This window comes from Thamnophis elegans, chromosome 13 (genome assembly GCF_009769535.1).
Source record: "Thamnophis elegans isolate rThaEle1 chromosome 13, rThaEle1.pri, whole genome shotgun sequence".
Lineage (NCBI taxonomy): Eukaryota > Metazoa > Chordata > Lepidosauria > Squamata > Colubridae > Thamnophis > Thamnophis elegans.
In genome coordinates, this window is record NC_045553.1 from 8510332 (window position 1) to 8536403 (window position 26072).

Here is a 26072-nt window from a genome sequence, read left to right on the forward strand (position 1 = left end):
AATGTAAGGGGCGTGTCCCGCGTGAGGGGCGTGGCCAAACCATGACGAGTTGCGAGTCGCAGGGCGCTCTCTCCTTGCGTGAGGAGCGTTAGGGGCGTGGCCGAGCTGTGACTGCTTGCTGAGGCGCCGCTCGCCGCTCTCGCTCTCTCTCTCTCTCTCTCTCTCCTTGCGGGAGGAGCGTTAGGGGCGTGGCCTGCGTTAGGGGCGTGGCCAACCCGTGACGGCTCGCTGAGGCGGCTTCGCTCGCCGCTTCTCCCCTCCAAGATGTCGGCGCTGGCCGTGGCGACCGCGGCGGCTGCCACCGCGGCCGCCGTCACCGCCGCGCGTTCCGAGAGGCAGGGCAGCCCGGCTTCGTCGCGGGGCTTCTACTTCAACACGGTGCTGTCGCTCGCCCGCTCGCTGGCCGTCCAGAGACCCGCCCCGCTCGAGAAGGTGCAGCGGGGGAGAGGGGGGCGTCGAGGGTCTTGGGGTGGGGGCTTCTGTGGGAGGGGGAGGGCAGGGCCTGGGCCGCTAATAGAGGGCAAGAGCAGCCGGGAGGAGGAGGAGAATAAAGAGGGCTGGTCCTGGCAGAAACTGATCCATCAGTCGTAGAATAGAGCTGGAAGGGACCTTGGAGGTCATCTAGTCCAGCCCCCCTTGCTCAAGCAAGAGAGCCATACCATTGCAATCAGTCAGTCAGTCAGAATAGAACTGGGAGGGACCTTGGAGTTTTTTTACTCTATTGACCATTCCAATCAATCAATCAATCAGTCAGTCAGAATAGAACTGGGAGGGACCTTGGAGGTCATCTAGTCCAGCCCCCCCTTGCTCAAGCAAGAGATCCTATACCATTGCAATCAATCGATCAGAATAGAACTGCAAGGGATCTTGGAGGTCTTTACTCTATTGATCATTCCAATCAATCAACCAGAATAGAGCTAGAAGGGACCTTGGAGGTCTTCTAGTCCAGCCCCCTCGCTGAAGTAGGAGACTCTGTGCCTAGACCATTTCAATCAATCAATCAGAATAGAACTGGGGGAGGCCTTGGAAGTCTTCTAGTCCAGCTCAAGCAGGAGATCCTGGGCCTAGACATCTCAGACAAGGAGCTGTCCAGTCTCTTCTGGAAGTTTTTGACAGTCACTTGTCTGAAATGATCATGACCCGACAAATGCGCGCCTGTCAACAGCGCACCGACAAAACCGCGGTGATAAAACCATGACGTCAACAGCGCACCCACAAAGGTGCGCCGACAGAAGCGCGATTACGGTTAAGGTAAGGGTTAGGGTTAGGTTCAGGATTAGGGTTAGGGTTAGGGTTACCTTTAGGGTTACCTTTAGGGTTAGGTTTAGAGTGCACTTCTGTCGGTGCGCTGTTGTCGGCGCGCTTCTGTGGTCATTCGTCGGTGCAATTTCAAACTCCTGCTTTTCTCCCCGCGGTTTTGTTGGCGCGCTTTTCTCGAGCGCGCATTTGTCGGTCAACCGAAATGATATAGGTTCCCCTGCTTGACCAAGAGAGTTGGACTAGAAGACCTTCAAAGCCCCATCTATTCTAAAAGTTCAAAGAAGAGCAACTAAAATGAATCAAAGGCCTGGAGATTAAACCATACCAAGAACAGCTGCAGGTTTTGGGTCTGGCAGCTCGTCTAAAGAAAAGAAGAATTAGGGGGTGACATGATAGCGGTGAACTCCAGTGAAAGTTCAGGACTTTTCTTTGTCAGATAATCTACCTGTTCGTCAGGTGATCACAAGGATTTACATAACCAGGTACTTGCATTGTTGGGAAATGCTTGTGCTCTTGCAATATCAGGCGTATGAATTGTGTTTACAGTTTCTCTGTGCAAATAGAAAGGTTTCTACCTGTTTAGTTTCAAAAACATTGTTCATTTCCCCCCTCTCTTTTTTTTTTTTTTAAAAGGGAACTTTTGTAATAACTTTTGGTGTCTGCAGCATATATAAGGGTTGTTCTCAAGCTGTTCAGTTGCTTCCAATTTTTTAAAACAATTCGGTAGACCTCCTTTTTGCTAGGATGATCTATCAGTCAATACAAATAAATAACAGTCATTGCTCCTTTGTTTTCTGGTGACTTTTTATTATTACCGAATGTAGGTGTTGTTGTTAGTTGCAAACTCTTGTCCGACCCATCGCGACCCCATGGACAACATTCCTCCAGGACTTCCTGTTCTCTACCATCCTCTGGAGTCCATTTAAGCTCACACCAACTGCTTCGGTGACTCCATCCAGCCACCTCCTTCTCTGCCGTCCCCTTCTTCTTTTGCCCTCTATCGTTCCCAGCATGAGGCTCTTCTCCAAGGAGTCCTTCCTTCTCATTGGGTGGCCAAAGGATTTGAGTTTCCTCTTCAGGATCTGGCCTTCTAAAGAGCCGTCAGGGTTGATCTCCTCTAGGTCTGACCGGTTGGATCACTTTGCAGTCCATGGGACTTACAGGAGTCTTCTCCAGCACCAGAGTTCAAAGGCCTCCATTCTTTGGCGCTCAGCCTTCCTTATGGTCCAACTTTCACAGTCATCCATTGCAACTGGGAAAAATGTAGGTGTAGCTTAGATTAAATCCGATTTATGTCTGAGCTGATGTGTTGGATGTTCTGCTTGGGAGCAAGCCTCCTACATTATTGTGGTACTTTTTAAAAGTAATTAAGCACAGGATCAGTTTCTTAGTTTAGAGCAGTTTTTTTTTTTTTTTTACAAACCTGATAGGGTTAAGATGTGTGGACTTCAATTCCCAGAATTCCCCAAACAGTTTAAAATTGCCAGCTTTGGAAAGCACTGGTTTAGAGAGATTCTTTCTAAACTTGGTGAGTGTTTGGTTGTTTTGAGAAAAGTGTATTCACGGTTTCTTTTTCTGCATAGAATGATTGTTTTCTGGTAAAGGTTGTAAAGGTGTAACTGCTAAAGGTCTGAAGTAAAAGTAAACTTTTGCCGGACTTCAATGAACATTTACTAAAGTCAACTGCAGGCAGTAAAAGAAAGCAAACGAAAAGAAAATGCGTGCATGTGGTTGTTGAAACCTCTTTTGTGTTCTTCCACCAACACAATCACAGATTTCTCTACAGTTTTTCTGCTACCAAGTTATCTTCAGCTGATTCTTATTCATCGGTCTTTCTGCAGATTACATAACCTAACCTACAATTCAGGTGTTCATTTGAGACCATATTCACTACTGTGGCTTTCCAAGTGACAGCGCCACACATATTTTTGTACAACACAGCATGTAATGATGCAGCTTTGGTTCTCGTGTCTATGAGTTTTACTTTTGGATGATTATTATCCTGTCCTTTCCTACATATTTTGTTTTTATGACTGTTTAGTAGGCAAAACGGGTAAAAAAATACAGAAAGATTTGTTCTGGTCCCTACCAGATTGCATGAACTCCATATGGCAGTGGCATTTAAGTGGGTTAGAATATACCTCTGTATCTCTATTGAGTGGTCAGAGAGCAATGAAGAATTAAGGACAGTAAAAGATGGATATACCGTATTTTTCAGACTATAACGCACCGGTATATAAGACCCACCAACATTTTCATGTTCTTTTAAGAGGGAAAGGGTGCGTCGTATACTCTGAAAAATACGGTAAATAAATACTAGTTCCAGAAATTTCTGAAAAGTATCTCAAAGTGCAAAACTTAGCAAAATGCCTTGCTTAGCCACAGAAATTTGCAAACCTCAAACGCCCTTCCCTGTCGCCAGTGCGGAGTTTTGTTCAGCAGATATATTCTCATTGTTCCCAGAGAGAGAAATATCTGCCTCTACCTAGGATCGAACACACAGCCTCCTGATTGTGAGCTGAGAGCTCCACCTTTAGGCCACCGCACCACTCTATTGAGGTTTACCTGTATATCTTCCCTTTTCTTTCTCCCGTAGGTCCAAAAACTTCTGTGCATGTGTCCTGTGGATATCCATGGGATTTTTCAGCTGGACGAGCGCCGCAGAGATGCTGTGATTGCACTGGGAATTTTTCTAATAGAGTCTGACCTGCAGGTACCGTTCCCTTTATTGACAAATACTTAAAAAAAAAGATTTACAACCCCTCCTTCCTCGGGTTCTCCAGGCCACCGGCCACAAACTCAGTATACTGAAATAAAATTATTAAAACACCATAATATCTCACATTTGCTAAATTTGTTTAGCCACGTTAATTCGCTTAAAGCAGTGTTTCTCCAGCTTGGCAGTTTTAAGATGCGTGGGACTTCAACTCCCAGAATTCCCTTTGCTGGCTGGAGAATTCTGGGAGTTGAAGTTCACCCATCTTAAAAGTTCCTATGGTTGGCAAACACTGGCCTAATTGGTTGGTCGTTTCTTTCCTGAAACCTTTCTCTGTGCATTTTCGGCTTAATCTTATTAGCCGCGTGGTGCAGATTATTCTGATAATTTGTGCAATGCATTTCAGCTGAGCTTGTCCTCATTCTTAGAGTCTCGAGATAACATTTACCTACCTGCATTCTCTTGTTGTTGTTGTGACTTTTTTGTTTTTGTTTTTTCAGCACAAAGATTCGCTCATCCCTTACCTTCTCCGGCTATTGAGGGGCCTTCCCAAAGTGCAGTGGATTGAAGAAAGCAATTCGCGAAAAGGCCGAGGTGACTTTTTAAAAAGGGGGCAGAGATGAGTTTAGCCAGATTTTAGGCTTAGGCCAATGTGTCTTAACTTTAGGGACTTTAAGATGTATGGACTTCAGATCCCAGAATTCTGCATGCGGGCTGGACCTCGAGTCTTTATTGATTAGCCCTTGGGCCATATAAAGTGCAAAGTTTCAGAAACAAATTATTACTAAAATTTGATAAAAGCAATTTAAAAAGGAATTTGTGAAAACACAATTTAAAATGGAATTGGAATAAAATAAGTTTTAAAATGGAATTGGAATAAAATACAGCCTAAAATGAAATTGGAACAGAGTACAATCATTTAAGATATAGATAAAACCTGATAAAATTATATTTCGGTGACACCTCTGCAATCTACCCCAATCAGTCCCACATATGTAGATCTCAACCGAACCATTTTGCTTTAAGGATTGTGCTGTGTTAAATGTTATTTTCAGGTTCTGGCCGCAGATAAAGTAAGTTGTTTTGATATGATGATCCCAATGGGTCCTTCGTTTGGTGTATTGGCCAAGGTCCCTGTCTCTCACCCCCTTATACAAGCAACTATCCAATAGGATGTGAGCAAAGTTTTCTCCCTCTGCCCCTCCGCAAATGCAGAGATGCTCATTGTAGGGTGTAGAATGAAATCCACCGTATCTGACTGTTTTGTCAAGCTTTTTTGAATCTCGCTCGTAGTAAATATCTCCCTAAGATGTTTTGCCAGTTGTAACTTCAAATAGCTGTCTACTTGAAAAGTACATTTGTATGTACTCAGCATGCTGGCTGGAGAATTCTGGGAGTTGAAGTCCACACCTCTTTAAAGTGTCCAAGGTTGAGAAACATTGGTTTAGCCTAGACCAGAGGTGTCAAACTCCATTTCATTGAGGGCCCCATCAGGGTTGTGGCTGATCTTCCTGGGATGGGTTGGCCAGGGTGGGCATGGCCAGCTTGATCTGGCCAAGGTGGCCGTGGCCACCTTGACGTGACTCTTATCGGGGGTGCCTGTGGTGGCCTGAGTACTCTGCTAACGAAAACGGGCTCCCGAGCTCCATTTTCAGCTATGACAGCTTCCAGCAATCCTCGGCCAGCGAAAACGGAGCTCGGGAGGGCTGCGGCTTGGGCGTTTGCTGCTTCCAGGTATCGCCTGTGGGCAAAATGTTTGATACCCATGGCCTAGACTACCTGATGTCAGTGTCAGGCCTGCAGCCATCTTTTCTTTTGGGCCTTTGGCCTGCCACACTTTCTATTCTGCTATGCATTTTCTATTATGGGAAAATGGGACGGGGGATTGTATGGAGTTAGATGCTATGTAGCCATAACAACATTCTTTCTAGAAAGCCAAGGTCATCCTTTGTCTCTGCACCTGACCGGAACTGGATGGGTGGAAGCTGCCAGCGTGGCAGTGGGAGATTGGACCATGGGATGGACTTGTGGGTGTGGGGGGGGGCAGGATCTTGAACTTTCAACTGGGTGGGAAAAACTGGGAAGCTTTCAGATTCGGGTTTCCCCAGATGTGCCCACATGGCTCTCTTAATAAATTGGAACTTTGAGCAATACTTTGCCTTGGATTCTGATTTGCTTTTGGACATTATTTGGAACCCTGACAGTCAGCTTCTTAAATCTGGATTTGTGAGGCAAGGTGGTAAGAAAAGGGATGGAGGTTTAAGACAGTGTTCACTTCCATGGCTCATTATGAGATGAGTGGCAAATATATTTAATTAATAACTAAACTAAAAAGCTGGCTGAGCCCCCACATCTTGCTCTTGGGTGGATGGCTGGCGTGCATTCATCTGGTTAATCGCAATCCTGATCCATTACCACACTTATAGGCACCCTTCCAGTCGCAGAAAACTTCAGCTTCTGTTTGGTGACCTTGCTGTCTGACGTGGCCTACAGGGATGCGTCTTTAAGAGAGCAGGTAAGACTGGTCACATGCCATTCAACGCCTTGACATGTTTTTTTTTCTTATTTAAAGTCCCAAAGGCGCTTATTTCAAGAGGCAAGTGGATTTCCTGGGGTTTTTTTTTTCCTTTGAAGACATTGAAGAATGCAAACGACCAGATGTCTGCAAGGAGTATAAATTCATTCCATTATCCCCCACCCACCCACCTTCAGTCAGAGCTGAAGAAGCTTTCTGGATGAGAAGTGAAATGTCTTCAAAGGAAAACCAGAAAGTCCAGTTGCCTCTTGAAAAAAAAGCACCTTTGGGAAAACCATAACCTGGATGACTGAGAATTTCCATAGACACTTAATGGCCACTTAATGGCCACTCGTTCAGTGCCGTTATCCAGTTAGAACAGATACTTATGATGTGTCCTTGAAGTTCCGACACCCCCAACAGTCATGTAATTGTGATTCATCACTCAGTAATTTCCGAGTGGTCCTAACATCCCACAATTTCCTGCTGGCTTCCCCTATGCAAACACAGTGGGAAAGCCAGCGGGAAATCAGAAGTCACAATCACCTGAGGTCTTTGCTTAATGATCAATGGTGATTTGCTTAACAATGGCAACTAAGGACTACCAGAACTGCCAACACTAACTGGTACACTCACACAAAGTTGCACTTTACAACTGCATTGCTTAGTGACAGACGTTCCGTCCACAATTATCATCACTAAGTGAGAACAGTATCTCTGTCCTTGTTGCATTAGTCAAGTGGAGGACATTCATTCATTCATAAGGCGATAAGGACCAAATGATTACTGGTGAGTAAACTTCACCAGTAAACCTCCAACTTCAAATAGCTAAAATCTCTTTTTGCAAACATGTTTTCAACAATTAGCAATTGGGTGCTTAGAAACATAGAAGGAAATATGTTAGTTATAGCTCTGGCTTTATCTTTGTTTCACCCTTCTGACGCCTAACACTGTTACTTCATTCTGTAATCTTACATTACTGTTAATGTTTTGTTATTTTAGGCTATCCTCTGTTGTTAACAACCTGGAGTTAGAACCTGAAACGTGTTTATGTAATGTTAATTCTGCCCCTAGATTTTTATTTTTAATTGCCTCCCTTTGTTGTTACAGGTTTTGGAGCCAATTTTACAAGTGATGCAAGTTCTCTTGGGGATGTGTCAATCTCCACAGATCCAGGATAAAGGTATGTTTCCGATGTAATATTGCACCTTGTAACAAAAAATATTAAATTTTTCCACCACTGTTTTTTTTTAAAAAAAAAATTTATTTTTAGAAAAAAACAAAATATAAAACATAAAAAGATCTTCCAGTTAAATCCAGCGTGTCGGTTGGTTATAAAACTTTTGTGCATCCCCTCCATAGTCCTCGCTTACAATTTGTATACAATCTCTTATTATCAATGTAATATACAGTATATGTATACATTATTATCATTGTTAATCATTTATCTGACTGTAATTATTATTCCTTCATTTTATACGAGATATTCTAAATTTTGAATCAATGTATATTATAACAGTTCATTGCATCCTCCTAAATCCATCCAGTAGTAGTACATTTTTATATTATATTCTATGTCTCTTCCCCCCCCCCCCGGTTTTCATTTGCAAATGACTAGTACAGATAGTCCTCAACTTACGGCCACAGTTGAGCCTCAAATTTCCATGGCTAAGCAAGACCATTGTTAAATGAATTAAATGACCTTGGGGACAGTTCAACTGTCATAGGTCCATGCCAGTTACCAAGCACCTGAATATTGATCAGGTGATCTTGGGTATGCTGCAACAGCCATTAGTATCAGAAGCGGTCATAAGTCCCTTTTTTTGAATGTGCCATTGTCACTTCTAACAGCCATTAAACGAATGTACGTCAAGGATTATCTGAAGTTTTTGAGAGTCTGTTGTGACTTCATACAATCACTAAGTGATTGGTCATGTTGTGACCTACCAGCGGAGCTGACAGCAGATTCGGACAGTGAGGAGGTTGGGGAGGAACCTGGGCCAGTCCTGGAGTCTGGGGAAGGCTCTGATGAGGCTCTGTGTCGGAGGCAGAGAGGGGGCCAGGGCCGTCCAACAGTTATCAGCTGCCTTCGGAGTCAGACATCAGTGAGGCAGAAGAACAGCTGGAGACTGTTCCCAGTGTTGAGACGATGAATGGCCCCTCCCAGAGGAAATAAAAGGGCGAAAGGGGAGTGGAGTTTGCAGGAGACCATTAGTTCGCTTCATTGGTTCGTGACTCTCCGAGACTCCTTGCCAAGTTTTGCAGATATCAGCCTGGCAGCTCTCCAAGCCAGATAAGGTCTGTGACTGTAAATCCACCCTCGAAAGACTTTGCTGGATGTGAATGAGCAGAATTCACGGTCAATTCATAAATGGGGCTTTTGTCGGGACATGGAGTTTGCTTCACGCCCTTAGGAAGCCTAGGTCAGAACAGGTCATGTCAAGGACTACCTGTAGATGGAAGAAACGTTATATTGCAGGGGTCTCCAACCACCCAGGCCGTGGCGTGCCAGAAACCGGGTCGCTCAAAGAAGCAAAGCCCCCCCCCCCCTTCTGCATGAAACCGGTCCCTTGTGCCCCAAAGGCTGCGGGGTGTGTGTGTTATGTTGGATGAGGTAGATAAACCCCCGACGTTTTGCTTTTCCAGAATATTTGTGCAAATACGCCCTGCCTTGCCTCATCGGAATATCCCGAGCATTTGGTCGCTATAGCCATTCAGAAGAAGCTTTGCTCTCCAAGCTTTTCCCCAAAGTGACCCCGCATTCCCACCGGGCCTCCAGCGATCTGGAGGGGATTCGGAGGCGTTCCTTCAATGACTTCCGCTCCATCCTTCCCAACTCCCTGCTGACCGTCTGCCAGGAAGGATCCTTAAAGAGGAAAACGGGCAGCGTTTCCAGCATCACACAGGTAGGGTTGCTTTTGGGAAGACAAAAATCTACCTGTATCCCACGTCCCGAACCCCAAGCCTCACTTTGACACCGGCCAGATGTCGTGCCTAGAATTGCATTTCCAATCTAGCTGAAAAATTAAGCACGTGGATGAGGGTATTTCATCTTGAAAATTTGCACAGTTAAAATAGTGGTCTTCTTTTAATGGCCCCATAATCCCACATGAGGTGGAGTCTGGACAAAGGAATGGGGCTGAGTGTTTACTGCCCCGATGCCCTTCCTGTCGCCAGGGCAGGGTTTTGTTCAGCAGTTACATTCTCATGGTGCCCAGAGAGAGAAATATCTGCTTCTATCTAGGATCGAACTCACAGACCTCCTGATTGTGAGGCGAGAGCTCCACCTCTTGGCCACCTCACCACTCTAAAAAATAATAATGGTGATGGTGATGAGAAGTAACTCTGCCTGGAGCAATTTAGGGGTTAACGTACCAGGCTAGAAATCGGGAGACCGTGAGTTCTAGTCCTGCTTTAATCATGAAAGCTGGCTAGGTGACTTTGGGCCAATCACCAGGAGATGGTGACTTCTAGTCCTGCTTTAGCCACAAAAACCAGATGTGTGATTTGGAGCCAGTCACTAGGAGATGGTGAATTCTACTCCTGCTTTAGTTGCAAAAGCCAGTTGGTTGACTTTGGGCCAAACACCAAGAGATGGTGAGTTCTAGTTAAATCCAGCTGGGTGACTTTGGGCTAATCACCAGAAGATGGTGAGTTCTAGTCCCTCCTTAGGCACAACGTTCCTTTAACTCTTTCTTATCCAGCGCCAATTTAGTGCAGGCTTTTAGTTGACTAGATCCTTTCGTACTGTAAGGCATGAATAATAAATTAGCTGAACTGAAGCTTAATGTGAGGTCCTAATTCTTCAATCCCAAGAGAAGTTTGGATTTCGAAAGGCCTTCAACCAAGGGGAAATCAGTGGCAATGGCCTTTCTTCAATATATTTTCATCGTAATTCTTCCCACCCAACTAGTGGGACAGAGCGAAGTCCAGCCCCATTGGATGGTATTTCATGCCTGTCTTTATATTTCAAGGTCAGTCCTGATCGTGGGATTATCCTGCCCGGGTCTCCAGGAGGAACGGCCATACAGTATTTTGAAGGTATTTTTCTCTCTCTCCTTTTGCAAAAAAAATATATATCTAATTTTATTAAAGTGCCAACTGGACAGCAACCATGAATGTGACAGGTCCTTGGTGCACTCTGAGCTTGGTTTTCTTGCAGATGTTTCATGACCCAACTAGGTAACATCATCAGTGATAAAGGGAGTGGGGAGCACGGAGGGGAGGAAGAGGGGAGGATTGAGGAAGAGGACTGTGGGGTCCTTGGTGCTCTCTGAGCTGGGTTCTTTCATTACCCAAACTAGGTAACATCAGTAATCTGATGATGGGCACTGATGAGGTTACCTTGTTTAGCCTTCTTCATTATCAAGTTGAGTCTTCAAGAAAACAACCAAGTTAGAGAGCACCAAGCACTCTACTCTCCTCCTCCTCCTCCTTCCCCTCTTCCTCCTCCAACTCCACTCTCTTCTAGCACTGATGGTGTTACCTAGTTGGATCATGAATTGTTTGCAAGAAAACCACCAAGCTCAGAGAGCACCAAGGACCCCTCATTGCAACCCTGAGCTACAAATAAATATTCTCTTTTATTGAAACTGCTAATGCACTGGGCAACTTCTGACAGTGGCCAGCCAGAGCTTGTGATGTTACCCATCCTGCATTCCCCACCCATACTAAACAGTGGTGGGTTCCGGATCCCGTTCCAATCAGTACGGTTGGAGCGGGCCCGGCATTGTCCACATGGACGAGTGCAGCGCGCCCGTGCATCTTGCCGTCCAGCGATGCCTCCGTGAGCCTCCGTGACACACCAGCTGCTCGGCAGAGCATCGTGCAGGTGTTGTACGTGTCGTGCGCGGAAGCGCCGAAGACTTTAAAGACAGGTAAGGAGGGCGGGCGGGTGGGCCTTCCCGAGCACCATACCGGAGCTGTACCTGGTGCTCCAGGCAGGCTCCAGTACGCCCATACTGGGGCGTACTGCCTGCAACCCACCACTGATGCTAAACCATAGTTACCTTGTTGTGCAAGCTCTATCGGTACTACGGTTTTCTTGCAGGATTTAAAGGAAATCCAATTAAGCGTAGCCTCTTGGTACTTTGGTTAAACCGTCGGCTTGGAGAGCGAATGTCTCTTTTGCTTCCATCTCTCCCATTTTTGTCTCCATGGCCAACAAAAGGGATCAGTTACCATTTTTCTCTTCCCTTCTTTAATAAGCAGGTTCCTATCTGCCGGATGGAAGTGCCCTGGATCCCGAATATTATTTCTCCACCATCAGCTCCAGTTTCTCTGTTTCGCCCCTCTTTAATGGGATCAGTAACAAGGAGTTTAACATTCCACTAGAAATGCTTCGCCAGTTGTTGAACATGGTAAGTGGGCCGCCACTTTGAGAATAATGTACAATAAAGATGGGTGAAATGCTACCAGTTTGGACCAGTTCGCCCGAACCAGTAGTAAAAATGCTACCCATTCGTCCAAACTGAGAATACAATAGAATAGAATACAGAAAATGAATGGAATAGAATAGAATAGAATAGAGAAGAGGAATAGAATAGAATAGAAAAAATGAATGGGATAGAATAGAATAGAGAAGAGGAATAGATTACAATGAATAGAATAGAATAGAGAAAATGAATGTAATAGAATAAAGAAGAGGAACAGAGAAAATGAATGTAATAGAATAGAATAAAGAAGATGAATAGAGAAAATGAATGTAATAGAATAGAATAGAAAAGAGGAATAGAAGAGAATAGAATAGAATAGAGAAAATGAATAGAATAGAGAAGATGAATACAATAGAGTAGAATAGAATAGAGAATAAAACAGAACAGAACATATATATATATATAAACACAGCCATTCCTCTTGTCAACAATACCCCCCAAAATACAAACCCAATGTACCACTTCGACCCTCCATATACCCTTTCTTTCGCCCCCCCTCCAACTTTCAGAACAGAATATATTTTTATTGCGGTCATAGACCAGCAATAGACATCACTTTTTACAATATATTAAAATACTGTATGTAAAATATATAATATATATGGCATTAATAGTGGATAATAACATCCCTGTTAAGAAAATATATGTTTTCAAACTGTTAGGGTCACTCCATAGTTTCTGTGGGTGAAAAGCCGATAAGTATGTGAGTAAATATAATGTTTCAAAAATTGTTATTAGAGATATCTCCCAAAAATTGGTACAACTTGACAGCTATAATTCTGTAACCAATTTTTTTCTTGTGGACATTGCAGCAACACAAGAGTTTTGCCACTGCATGCGTGGTAGACAGATTTGAGTCCTGGAGGAGAAAGCCCACATAAAAATTGTCTGCCCTCCCTGGCAATCTCTCTAGTAAGGGGAGAATGTATGCTGACCTGTTGTGGCCCAGCAGGAGCCGTTGGAGCTGCAAACAGACTCCGACAGCAAGGGGCCTTATGAGTCAGCTCTGGAAGAGGTGGAAGACCCTGGACAGGGTTCTGACTCCGAGCAGGGTGCAGAGAGGCTGGTTGGCCACCAGGAGGCGCTTGAGGCATGGAGCAGCGGTGACAGCCGAAGGGAGTGTGCTCATGACGTCAGGCCCTGGAGCAGTGGGGAGGAGACAAGGGAGATGGTCCTGGATGCCCGGCAACGCTGGGCAGATCGACGGAGAAAACAGCTATGCAGTTACAAAAGATAATTGGACCCAGTTGGTTGTAATTAGGCTCCCCTCAAGATTGTATTTAAGGAGGGACTCGGGGAGGAGTCTGATTTGCAGGATTCAACTTCATTCATAACGCTGAAGAAGCTGTTATCTGTCTTTGTCGAAGTCTGAGTTGCTGCCAAGGTTCTTATCTGTTTGTTGTGCTTGGCTTTCAGCCACCGAGGTTTATGTTTCCTGTTAATAAAGTGCTGTGAAATTCCAGTTAAGCTTGTCTTGGCATTTGTTACTGGACGGAGGAGGTGGGTCAGAACACTGACCTATGAACTCTTTATAACTCACAGGACGCCCGAAACGGTAGTAAAAAAAAAAATCCTACCGGTTTGGGTGAACTGGTTTTTCCAACGATCAGCTGTGAGGCTAATCTAAATCATGTGGCACAGCAGATTTCCCCCCTCCTCTCGCTGTTCGCTTACCTTTGCAGGCACACTCTGCACATGTGCAGAAGGTCCTGCACATGCACAAAGGTGGTGTGTGCGAGCGAAGCAAGCGTGCGCGCGCCCAGACTGCTACCGGTAGCAAAGGTAAATGGATTTCACCCCTGGATAAAAAGGTCTGTGAAGATTCTCCGTCATCCAGGTCGTGGTTGTCCCAAAGGTGCTTTTTTTTCAAGAGGCACCTGGACTTTCTTGGTTTTCCCTTGAAGGCGTTTTGCTTCTCATCCAAGGAGCTTCTTCAGCTCTGACTGGATAGCGGGGAATGGATTTAAACTCCTTGCAGACAGCTGGTCATTTGCATCCTTTTAGCAAGTCGTTGAGGCTACCTGGAGGTTTTATCTCTGTCCTCGGGGGTTACCTGAATAGTTCAAAAGGGTTTGGAGCTTTCTTGGAACTGCTGAAAGGACTCTGTTGTGCAGCTGTGCTTTCTGCTGGATGGGGGAATTTTTTTGCCCTGTGTCCCTTCCTTGTTGAACACAGGCACACGCTGTTTGAGATGAGTTTGTGACCCACACAATCCACGTTGTGTTCAAACGTTTTGAAAATGTTTGGATTTTATACACACATACCTTTCTTCATCTGTAGGTCAAACAAATAGTTGGGGATTCTGTTCTCAAAAACCTGGATGCAGTGGCAACTGAAGTTATCGAGGTACGTTTATTTTTACAGGGAAAAAAATAGAAAATACTTGTAGCTCGGCTTTTAGGTTTTGCCAGTGGTTTTGCTTTTCAAAGTTGTTTCGTTTTAGTTTCTGAACGTTTCGTTACCAGACTAGCTAACATTATCAGCAGGATTTTTTAATCCTACTCCTCTTTAGCTTGAATACTGTGTTTCCCCAAAAATAAGACCAGGTCTTATTTTCCTTTGGGTCCCAAAATAAGCACTAGCGTGCTTCAATGCCAGAGTTCTTGAGCCAACATGACTGGAGGAGGAATTCTGGGAGTTGAAGTCCACAAGTCTTAAAGCTGTCAAGTTTGAACACCCCTGGGGGTTTTTTCTCTAAAGGGTTAGGGGGTGCAAAGGTCTTGTAACTTGACAGCTTTAAGACTTGCGTGCTTCAATGCCAGAGTTCCTGAGCCAACATGACTGGAGGAGGAATTCTGGGAGTTGAAGTCCACAAGTCTTAAAACTGTCAAATTTGAACACCCCTGGGTTTTTTCCCTAAAGGGTTAGGGGTGCAAGGGTCTTGTAACTTGACAGCTTTAAGACTTGCGTGCTTCAAATGCCAGAGTTTCTGAGCCAACCTTTGGGTTGCTAAGCAAGAGCATTGTTAAGTGAATTTCACCACATTTTACAAGTCAGCCATGCCCACCCAGTCACATGACTGCCAAGCCACTCCCACCCGGTCACATGGCCGGCAAGCCACTCCCGCAAAGCAGGCCACACCTACAGAAGAGGTTCTAAAATATTTGAAACCCACCACTGGAGCTACCCCCCACCCCCCCACACTGACTTACCTCAGGGCCCCTGTAGCAAGGCCACTCACGCTCCTATACCTGCCCCGCCTTGCAGCCATGGCTCCAGCAACCCCATCCAGCAGGACTCCGCTTGGCCTCCTGCTCCGTTGTGGCCGTGAGCAAGCAGAAGTGAGCCACCGGCCACGTGGGCCCCAGCTGCAAAGGGCTGCTGTCACAAGGCAGATATCGGGATGTGGATTGCTTGGCTGCAGGAGCCCTCAGGTGGGGCGCATGAAGCAGCTCCACACCACCCTGCCTCGCCTCGCAGCCTTGGCACCGTAGAAAACAGATGGAATGGGTGAGCGGTCTGCTGTGCAGGCATTTCAGCGGGGCTTATTTTGGGGGATAGGGCTTATATTAAAGGTGAAGGTTCCCCTCGCACACAAGTACTAGTCGTTCCGGACTCTAGGGGGCGGTGCTCATCTCCATTTCAAAGCCGAAGAGCCAGCGCTGTCCGAAGACGTCTCTGTGGTGATGTGGCCGGCATGACTCAACACTAAAGGCACACGGAACGCTGTTCCCTTCCCACCAAAGGTGGTTCCTATTTTTTTACTTGCATGTTTTACATGCTTTCGAACTGCTAGGTTGACAGAAGCTGGGACAAGTAACGGGAGCTCACTCTCTTACGCGGTGCTAGGGATTCGAACTGCCGACCTTTCTGATCGACAAGCTCAGCATCTTAGCCACTGAGCCATCACGTCCCCTGGGCTTATATTAGACACACATGGGAAAATATACTAGGGCGTATTTTCGGGATAGGTCTTATTTTCAGGGTATGTCTCGTATGGTCACTTGGTTGTCTGATTGGTTGTTCGTTTGGAGCTACATTTAAATTCTGAGCAGCTGATTGGTTCCCTGGTTGATTGGTCATCGAATGGCCTAAGTCAACAGGCTTGTTAATTGCTCCTTTGGGAGACTCCTATCTTCATTCTTTTAAAGGAATTTCCACCATGCAAACCCGATGCTTTAAAGTTTGCTCTTGAATTGACCCTTTCTGTTAAATGCTTTACAGGCCAATCCGCACGTCGAGCTGGTCTACAAAATGTTTAGCGACCCTTTGTACGTTGCTCAATTCAAGATGCTGAGAGACACCCTCTACCACATGAAAGGTAGGAGGATTGCGGTAATAAAAAAGACGAAACCTCTGTTCGATCATTGGCCCGTAAAAGGCGTTAATAAGCTTTTCGATTTTCTGGTGATATAAAAGAATAAAAAGAATAGAACAGACTAGACTAGACTAGAATAGAATAGAATAGAATAGAATAAGGAAAGAGGAAGGAGAACAGAATATAATATAATAGAGAATAGAATAGAATTGAATTGAACTGAAAATAGAATAGAATAATAGAATAGAATAGGGAACAGGATAGAATAGAATATAAAATAGAATAGGGAATAGAGTAGAATAGAATATAAAATAGAATGGAATAGAAAATACAATAGAGAATAAAATAGAATAGAAAAGAATAACAGAGTTGGAAGGGACCTTGGAGGTCTTCTAGTCCAACCCCCCTGTTTAGGTAGGAAACCCTACACCATTTCAGACAAATGGTTATTGAATATCTTCTTAAAAACCTCTGGTATTGGAGCACTTACAACTTCTGGAGGCAAGTTGTTCCACTGATTAATTGTTCTCACTTGTCAGGAAATTTCTCCTTAGTTCCAGGTTGTTTCTCTCCTTGATTAGTTTCCACCCATTGCTTCTTGTCCTGCTCTCAGGTGCCTTGGAGAATAGCTTGACTCCCTCTTCTTTGGGGCAGCCCCTGAGATATTGGAAGACTGTCTCCCCTAGACCTTCTTTTCATTAAACCAGATATATTCAGTTCCTGCAACCGTTCTTCATATGTTTTAGCCTCCAGTCCCCTCATCATTATTGTTGCTCTTCTCTGCACTCTTTCCAGAGTCTCAACATCTTTTTTACATCGTGGCGACCAAAATTGCATGGGTTTTCACGAATGTTAATCTCAAAATATCTTAGGCGTTTTCCTACTGAATATTCCCAGAGTCCCAGAGAATATTCCCCTGTTGCTCATCTGTACAAAACTTGAGTGGTTTGGTATGAAGAACATTTGTCAAAGGGGAATAAAACTATTTCTGGTTTTGAAAGAACGGCCAATTAAGCTTAGGATCCAGCATTTTAAATAACCTGATGGCTTTTGTGCTACACAATCACAGACATTGTTTTTCTCAGAATTCTACTCATTTTTTTCCCCTTTTTCTTTTCCGTCTCTTAGATCTTCCCAACTCTTTTGTGAAAGAAATTCATGATTTTGTGCTGGAACAATTCAACATCAGCCAGCCTGAGCTTCAGAAACTCCTTCACGAAGTCGATAAATTGCACAACGAGCTGAATCCGCTGAAACTGCGTTGCCAGGCGAACGCCGCCTGCGTGGATCTGATGGTTTGGGCTGTGAAGGATGAGCAAGGTGAGTCTCATATACAAGTAGCTGTTCTGACCTCCTCCTCCGTCCAGTAACGAATGCCAAGACAAGCTTAACTGGAACGTACTTTAATAGCAAGACACCAAGACCTTGGTGGCTGAAAGCCAAGCAGAACAGATAAGGACCTTGGCAGCAACTCAGACAAACACAGCCAGCAATAAACACAGATAAGGCTTGGCAGCAATCCAGCCTGCCAAGCTCACAGTAATGTCCTCCGACATTCAATCTTGCGTTGACTTCTGCAAAGAGGGGCGTGTGCACCAGTAGCTTTTTATAGTCTCGAGAGGAGCCTAATGACCAGCTGAGCACAATCACCTCCTGTAATTGCGCCTATTAGCTCTTTGATGGCGTGCATCCAGGAACAACTCACTACTGGCCTCCGGCTCACATTCCCTTGTCTCCTCCCCACTGGTCCAAGGCTCAGGTGCTCCTTGGTGGCCAACCAGCCTCTCTGCGCCCTGCTCGGAGTCGGAACCCTGTCCAGGTCCTCCACATCCTCCAGAGCCGACTCATAGGGCCCCTCGCTGTCGGAGTCTGGTGGCAGCTCCAACGGCTTCTGCTGGGCCACAACAGGTAGCCAAGGGAGACATTGGTTAAGTTGGTTTTGCCCCCTTTGATGACTTTCGATCATCTGTACAGGTAGTCCTCAACTTACAACAGTTCGAAGTTACAACAGATCTGAAAAATGTGACACGGCCTTTTTTCATACATAACAACCGTTGCAGTATCTCCATGGTCACCTAATCAAAATTCGGATGCTTGGCAACTCTCTCATATTTATGACAGTTGCAGTGTCCCAGGCGGGTTGGTGGTGGTTCATGTGATCTTTTTGCGATCTTCTGACAAGCAAAATCAGTGCAGAAACCAGATTTGCTTAACAGCCACGTTACTAATTTAAGAACAGCAGGGATTCACTTAACAAAAGTGGCAAGAAAAGTTGTAAAACGGGACAAAGCTTGCTTACCAAATTTCTCACGTAGCCACATATACGTTGGGCCCGATTGTGGTCGTCCTTGAGGACTAGGGGGTAGACAGCATGGTTAACGACTGCGGTGTGCAACAACCAGTTGAAAAATTTACTTTCTGATCAATAGTTGCATTTACAACTGACAGGCATTTTTGCTTGTGACAAGCAGAGTTACTGTATTTTTCAGAGTATAAGACGCACTACCCCCCCAAAAAGAGGGGTGAAAATTTGGGTGCATCTTATACAGCGAATGTAGTCTCGCCCACCTGTCAGCCCCCCACCCTTTGGCCCCTGCCACCCAGCAATTTGCCTCCTTGCAGCAAATAGACTGTTTCAATTTCAGCTTCAGCACAGCCTGATTAGCACAAGCAGCTGATTGTCGGTTGGATCCTCCTCCTGACCATCAGCTGTTTCAGACTGCAAGGGCCCCATTTTCGGCCTCCGCATCCCTGCAGCCTGAAACAGCTGATCGTGGAGAGGCCGATCCAATCGGCAATCAGTTGCTTGTGCTAATCAGGTTGTGCTGAAACTGGGATTAAAACAGGCTGTTTGCTGCAAGGAAGCAAATTGCTGGGAGGCGGGAGCAGATTTTTTCCCCTTGTTTTCCTCTCCAAAAGCTAGGTGCGTCTTATACTTCAGAGCGTCTTATACTCCAAAAAATACAGTAATCCTGTACAGTAATACAGTGGAAATAAACTTGTAAGGCCAAGTTGCATGTTTTTTCACTTAGTGACTGTCCCTGATCCTAATTGTGGTCACTGAAAGAGGACTACCTCTGTTGCACCGGTTTTGCACGCACGAGCACATCTATATCTGTTTTCTTTTGATATTCTCTTGAGTTTAAATCTCTTCCTTTTTGTTCTCTTGCAATCCAGGAGCAGAAAATCTCTGCATCAGGTTGTCTGAAAAGTTGCAGTCTAAAACCTCCAGCAAAGTGATCATCGCCCACTTGCCTCTTCTGATCTGCTGCTTGCAGGTGTGGTGGAGTGCAGTCTGGATTCCCAAGAGGGAGGGGGGCGGCTTCCCAGAGGGCAGAGAGGCAGCGGAGCTTGGAATCTCCAGCAGGCAGGAAGGAAGAAGGCTGAGTTTAACAGATTTTAACAGATTAACGGAGTTGGAAGGGACCTGGTAGGCCATATAGTCCAACCCCCCTGCCCAAGCAGGAGACCACACCATTTCTGACAGATGGCAGTCCAGTCTCTTCTTGAAAGCTTCCAGGGATGGGAGCTCCAGTTCCCCACATTGGGGAACAGACTTTAAGGGTCAGTTAGAGCCAGGATTGTGGGGTCTTTCTTCCATGTGTCACGAGTAACATTCGGTATCTTCCCATCCCCCTCCCCAATCACAGGGTCTCGGCCGCTTGTGCGAGAGGTTCCCCGTGGTCGTTCACTCGGTCAATCCATCTTTGCGGGATTTCCTGGTGATTCCCTCTCCAGTCCTGGTGAAATTGTACAAATATCACAGCCAGTACCAAACAGGTATGTTCGGTTCACTCATTAGATGCCACTCTGAAATTTTTGTCCCATTCACGGCTCACTTTCTCTTGCGTCTTGCTGGTCAATGGAACAGCTCAATTGGTTTTTCTTTGAGTTTGGAGGGTCGTTCTTCGAGCTTGTGGGTCGATTTCCAAACGTTGTGTTACCAGGCTAGATAACATCAGTTGAGTTTAGGGGGTGTCAGTGTTCTTCGGTTTATAAGGGCTTCAGGTGTGGGTGTATCAGGTGAGGGTCTTGTGATGGGTCAGGTGTGAGTTCTGACCGAGGCTTCCCAAGACCATGAAGCAAACTCCTTGTCCCGACAAACCCTCCCTTTTATTAATTGACTGTGAATTCTGCTCATTCACATCCAGCAAAGTCTTTTAAGGGAGGATTTACAGTCACAGACCTTATCTGGCTTGGAGAGCTGCCAGGCCAATATCTGCAAAACTTGGCAAGGAGCCTCGGAGAATCAGGAACCAATGAAGTGAACTAATGGTCTCCTGCAAACTCCACTCCCCTTTTGCTCCTCTTTTATTTCCTCTGGGAGGGGCCATTCACCATCCACCTGTGACTTTACTCCCGTCAACCCCTGTCCTTTAGCTGTTCCCTTCGTCTGGCAACTCTGCGCATGTACACACTGGGAACAGGCTCCCGCTGTTCTTCTGCCTCAGCGATGTCTGACTCTGAAGGCAGCTGATAACTGTCATATGGCCCTGGCCCCCTCTCTGCCTCCGACACAGAGCCTTCCCCAGACTCCAGGACTGGCCCAGGTTCCTCCCCAACCTCCTCACTGTCCGAATCTGGTGGCCCACAACATACAGACAGATAGATGAATATAGCTCTATATGGATGAATATAGAGCTCAGGATGGCTGCATGCAAGAAAGGTCGTAAAACGGGGGGAAACTCACTCTGCAACACCCCCCCCCCCATTTCTTTTCCCCTAGGCACCAACGACATCAAGATCAGCATAACTAATGAGCACGCGGAGTCTACGTTGAGCATAATGTCGGGCAAGAAAAATGAGTCCTCTATGTACGAACAGCTCCGGGACATTGCGATCGATAACATCTGCAGGTAGGCTTTATCACAGGTGTGCAAAGAGGTTGGTTCTCTCAGCAAGGTAGAAAAGCCACCCGGGGTTCTTAGTAAAAGGCAGATTTTGCCAACGCCTTTTCGGCTATAACTGGAGGACTATCCCAAAGGTGCTTTTTTTCAGGAGGCAACTGGATTTCCTTGTTTGTTTTCTTTGAAGACGTTTCACTTCTCCTCCAAGAAGCTTCTTCAGCTCTGACTGGATGGTGGGAAAGGGAAAGGAAGCTTCTTGGAGGAGAAGCGAAACGTTTTCAAAGAAAAAAAAACAAGGAAGTCCAGTTGCCTCCTTAAAAACCACCTTGGAGTGGAAGGACACTTTGATTCCCACCACGGAAGAATAGCAATAGCACTTAAGACTTATATACCGCTTCATAGTGCTTTCCAGCCCTCTCTAAGTAGGCTGGAAATAATAATATATTATTGCTGACTCTGCAATAATATATTATATATTATTATTGTTGTTATTATATACTTTATTCATTAAACATGAAACTCAGTCAACCAAACATTCAAAAATGCATCACAGATACCATTGACTGGTTCTAATGGTTGATACAGGTTGATGCCAGCATCCTAGATGTCAACCAAGTATCTTCTTAAAATTTATTATTATTATATACTTTATTCATTAAACATGAAACTCAGTCAACTGAACATTCAAAAATGTATCGCAGATACCAGTGACTGGTGCTAATGGTTGATACGGTTTGCTGCCAGCATCCTAGGTATCAACCAAGGACCTTCTTAAAATATAAGATGTTCCAAGCAGCGCAGTTTTTTGCAGTTCCGCTGGTGTTATTGCAGGAAGCTGCAATTTGTGGATGTATCTTGTAAAATTCTTGGACATGGTGCCAAGTGCCCCGATGACAATGGGTATCACTGTTACATGCTTCATCCATAGTCGTGTAGTTTCAATGGCCAGGTCACAATATTTCATTATTTTTTCTAGTAGTAGTAGTAGTAGTAGTTGTTGTTGTTGTTATTATTATTATTATTATTATTATTATTATTATTATTATACATAATAATAATATTTCATCATTTACATGTACATGGGAATAATCTTTTATCTTCCAATTTCTACTTCTATTATCTAAGCACTGATAATAATAATAAAAAAGAGAGTTTGAAGGCATGAAGCTTCCAGTCAAATTATGTATCTTGCAGGTGTTTGAAAGCCGGTCTGACCATCGATCCCGTCATTGTTGAAGCCTTCTTAGCCAGTTTATCAAACCGTCTCTACATCTCCCAAGAAAGCGATAAGTAAGTGACTTCAATGCTGCAAAGTGATCTCGCAGAGTGATAAAAGTTGGAAGGGGCCTTGGAGGTATTCTAGTCTAGGGGTCGGCAACCTGCGGCTCCGGAGTCGCATGTGGCTCCTTTCATTTCTCTGCTGCATCTCCCTGTCGCCGGTTGGCTCCACAATGGATAGGACTTTCTGTTAGGACAGGTAGAGGAAAAAGGACGCTGCATTAGGAGGAGACTCTATGGTGGGGGACCTGGACTTCCTGTCGGCAGAGGAAAAAGGACACCGCGCTAGGAGGAGACTCTATGGTGGAAGAACTGGACTTCTGGTCGGCTTCAGAATTGAATGGGAGGGGCTTCCAGTTAGGACCTTTGTGGCTCTTTGAGTGTTTCAGGTTGCCAACATTTTGACCAAAAAACCTGCTTTTTGCTCGTGTCCCCCACCCTCCCCGGAGCACTCTACAAGCCTCCTAAAGGCTATTCATGCCCTTTAAAAAAAAACAGGTCCATTTTCACGAAAAATGAGAGGTCTGCAGAGTGCAAATACTTTGTTTTTTAAATTTGCCTCTTCAAAACCTTGGTGCGTCTTATACTCTGAAAAATACGATATCTCTTTTCTTTAAAAAAATACAAAACCATCTGGTTTCAGCACAGATCCTTTGAAAATCTGGAATTTGGTGGGTTTCCTCGAGATAGTTCTGCAACCTAAAAAGCTTTTTACAATTGTTTTTTTTTTCCAGTCCAAAGAGGGCATGAACACATGAGCATCTTAGGAGGTCAAAAGTGCGTCAGCCTGGCAATAAAATGTGACATTTTCTCTTCTCTGTGCTGTTCCGCAGAGGTTGAGCAGATTCCAGAAACAAATTATCTGAAATTGAAGCAGTTTGAAGTCTTCTAGGGATGTTCTGGACCACAAACAAATCTTGTTTCATCCAGGGTACCAGGTCCAAAACATCCCAGACTGCTTCTGTTTCCAGAAAGTTACATCTCCCCTGAATTGTCATGTTCTAGAAGAACATTCAGCATGTTCCAGAAGAAAGTGGAAGTGAAGCTCTCTGGATTATTCCATTGCTAGGGGAACAGATTTTTCACAGACAATTCAGTACCCAAACTAGGTAACATCATCAGGGTTGCATTGATGATGTTACCTAGTTTGGGTAACAAAACATCTGCAAGAAAACAACCAAGCTCAGAGAACCCCACAGTCCTCTTCCTCTCCATTGATGATGCTACCTAGTCGGGTAATAAAATATCTGCAAGCAGATGACAAAACTCAAGAGAGGACTAAGGACCCCTGAGGATGCAGGCGCCACTCCGAGTGGTCGACCATGGCTCTTCTTAACCACTCTGCCTGGGTGTTGGTCGTGCCGGAAATGTGCTCCGCCTGTACAGACAGGAGGTGCTTCTCCGCCCACCGACCTAGGATGTCGGCCTCCAACATCAGGGATCTGGAGCGCCTGCCCCCCTGGCGGTTGATTTGTGACGTTGTCCGTCAAGACCCTCACATGACGCCCCTGGATGCCGGTCTGGAATTGAAGCAGGGCCAGTTGGACCGCCCTCAGCTCCAGCCAATTGATGCTGTGAGTGGCTTCGGTTGGGGACCACCTGAGACCACCTGCCCTCCTCCTCCTGCTCTCTGAAAACTCACCTTCCTTCTAGCATTGATGATGTTACCTAGTCGGGTAATAAAATGTCTGCAAGCAGATGACGAAACTCAGAGAGGACTAAGGACCCCATAGTCGTCATAGTCGTCGTCCTCCTCCTCCTCCTCCACCACCACCACCACCACCACCTCCTCCTCCTCCTCCTCTCTGCAAACTCCACTTCCTTCTAGCATTGATGGTAGGTACAGTATAGGTGGTATCTTGCTCAACAGTAATAACCGTGAGAGGAATCTTGGAACCATTTAAATATGAGCCAGCCATGTGCAGCAGCTGCCAAAAAAGCCAACACAGTTCTAGGTTGCATAAACAGAGGGATAGAATCAAGATCGCATGAAGTGTTAATACCACTTTATAATCCCTTGGTAAGGCCACACTTGGAATCCGGCATTCAGTTTTGGTCACCACGATGTAGAAAAGATGTTGAGACTCTAGAAAGAGTGCAGAGAAGAGCAACAAAGATGATTAGTGGACTGGAGGCTAAAACATATGAAGAATGGTTGCAGGAACTGGGTATGTCTGATTTAATGAAAAGAAGGACTAGGGGAGACAGGATAGCAGTCTTCTAATATCTCAGGGGTTGCCACAAAGAAGAAGGAGTCAAACTATTCTCCAAAGCACCTGAGGGTAGAACAAGAAGCAATGGGTGGAAACTAATCAAGGAGAGAAGCAACTTAGAACTAAGGAGAAATTTCCTGACAGTGAGAACAATTAATCAGTGAGACAGAAGTTGCCTCCAGAAGTCGTGAATGCCCCAACACTGGAAGTCTTTAAGAAGACGTTGGATAGCCATTTGTCTGAAGTGGTGTAGGGTTTCCTGCCTAATCAGGGGGTTGGACTAGAAGACCTCCAAGGTCCCTTCCAATTCTGCTATTGATGATGTTACCTAGTTTGGGACATGAAATGTCTGCAAGAAAACAATCAAGCTCAGAGAGCATCAAGGACCTCTCATTTCAACCCTGAGCTACAAAATATTCTTCCTTTATTGATAGTTTTTTTTCCCCACATTAATATGCATGCAGATATTTTTTTAACAGTGACTTGTTTTCTTTCAGGGAAGCCCACCTCATTCCAGACCACACTATCCGTGCACTGGGCCACATAGCCGTGGCTCTGAGAGACACCCCCAAAGTGATGGAACCCATTCTGCAGATCTTGCAGCAGAAGTTCTGCCAACCGCCGTCTCCTCTCGACGTGCTCATCATTGACCAGCTGGGCTGTTTAGTTATCACCGGAAATGTAAGGATGTGTCAATTGCCTGGGAAGCTTGTCAATTCCAACCGTCATTCTGGGTGGTTGATTGTCAGGGTCCGCTGAAGGCTGATCAGTTCCCTGTTGATATGGCAGGTGCTTCAATTATCTTTTCGCCAAAGTGGTATTTCGGTCTACACCCAAAGCCTTTTGTTGTGGCTCACCAGCAGCCAGTGGAGCTGGCAGCAGAGTCGGACAGCGAGGAGGTTGGGGAGGAACATGGGCCAGTCCTGGAGTCTGGGGAAGGCTCTGTGTCGGAGGCAGAGAGGGGGCCAGGGCTGTCCGATAGTTATCAGCTGCCTTCGGAGTCAGACATTAGTGAGGCAGAAGAACAGCTGGAGCCTGTTCCCAGTCTGCACATGAGCAGAGTAGCCAGGCGAAGGGAACAGCTAAACAACAGGTGTCGACTTGGGAGTAAAGCCACAGATGGACGATGAATGGCCCTTCCCAGAGGAAATAAAAAAGGGAGCAAAAGGGGAGTGGAGTTTGCAGGAGACCATTAGTTCACTTCATTGGCTTGTGACTCTCTGAGACTCCTTGCCAAGTTCTGCAGATATCGTCCTGGCAGCTCTCCAAGGCAGATGAGGTCTGTGACTGTAAAGGAGGATGGGCCAGTCCTGGATTCTGGGGAGGGCTCTGTGTCGGAGGCAGAGATGGGGCCAAGGCTGTCTGGCAGTGATCAGCTGCCTATGGAGCTAGACAGCAGTGAGGCAGAGGAACAGCTGGAGTCTGTTCACAGTGTGCGCATGCGCAGAGCTGCCAGAGGAAAAGAACAGCTCAGAAATCAGAGTCGACTTGGGAGTAAAGCCACAGGTGAACAGTAAATGGCCCTTCTCATAGGACATAAAAGAGGAGCG

The 26072-nt window shown here is 45.6% G+C and overlaps 1 protein-coding gene across 2 annotated transcripts in view; it reads left to right on the forward strand.

The window, feature by feature from the left end:
• Positions 1-192: 192 nt before the first annotated feature.
• Positions 193-26072, forward strand: part of PI4KA (phosphatidylinositol 4-kinase alpha) — a 97452-nt gene continuing 71572 nt past the window's right edge. The window contains exons 1-16 of one of the 2 annotated variants that reach the window (XM_032228739.1): positions 193-432; positions 3857-3973; positions 4477-4570; positions 6403-6491; positions 7602-7674; positions 9138-9397; positions 10466-10532; positions 11700-11851; positions 14207-14272; positions 16091-16187; positions 17313-17504; positions 19362-19462; positions 19835-19964; positions 20911-21040; positions 22226-22321; positions 25020-25203. In XM_032228739.1, the coding sequence (XP_032084630.1) occupies positions 265-432; positions 3857-3973; positions 4477-4570; positions 6403-6491; positions 7602-7674; positions 9138-9397; positions 10466-10532; positions 11700-11851; positions 14207-14272; positions 16091-16187; positions 17313-17504; positions 19362-19462; positions 19835-19964; positions 20911-21040; positions 22226-22321; positions 25020-25203 (2016 nt within the window). In that variant the 5' untranslated portion in view covers positions 193-264. The remainder of the gene's footprint in view (positions 433-3856; positions 3974-4476; positions 4571-6402; positions 6492-7601; positions 7675-9137; positions 9398-10465; positions 10533-11699; positions 11852-14206; positions 14273-16090; positions 16188-17312; positions 17505-19361; positions 19463-19834; positions 19965-20910; positions 21041-22225; positions 22322-25019; positions 25204-26072) is intronic. The other variant, XM_032228740.1, reaches the window with a different exon arrangement.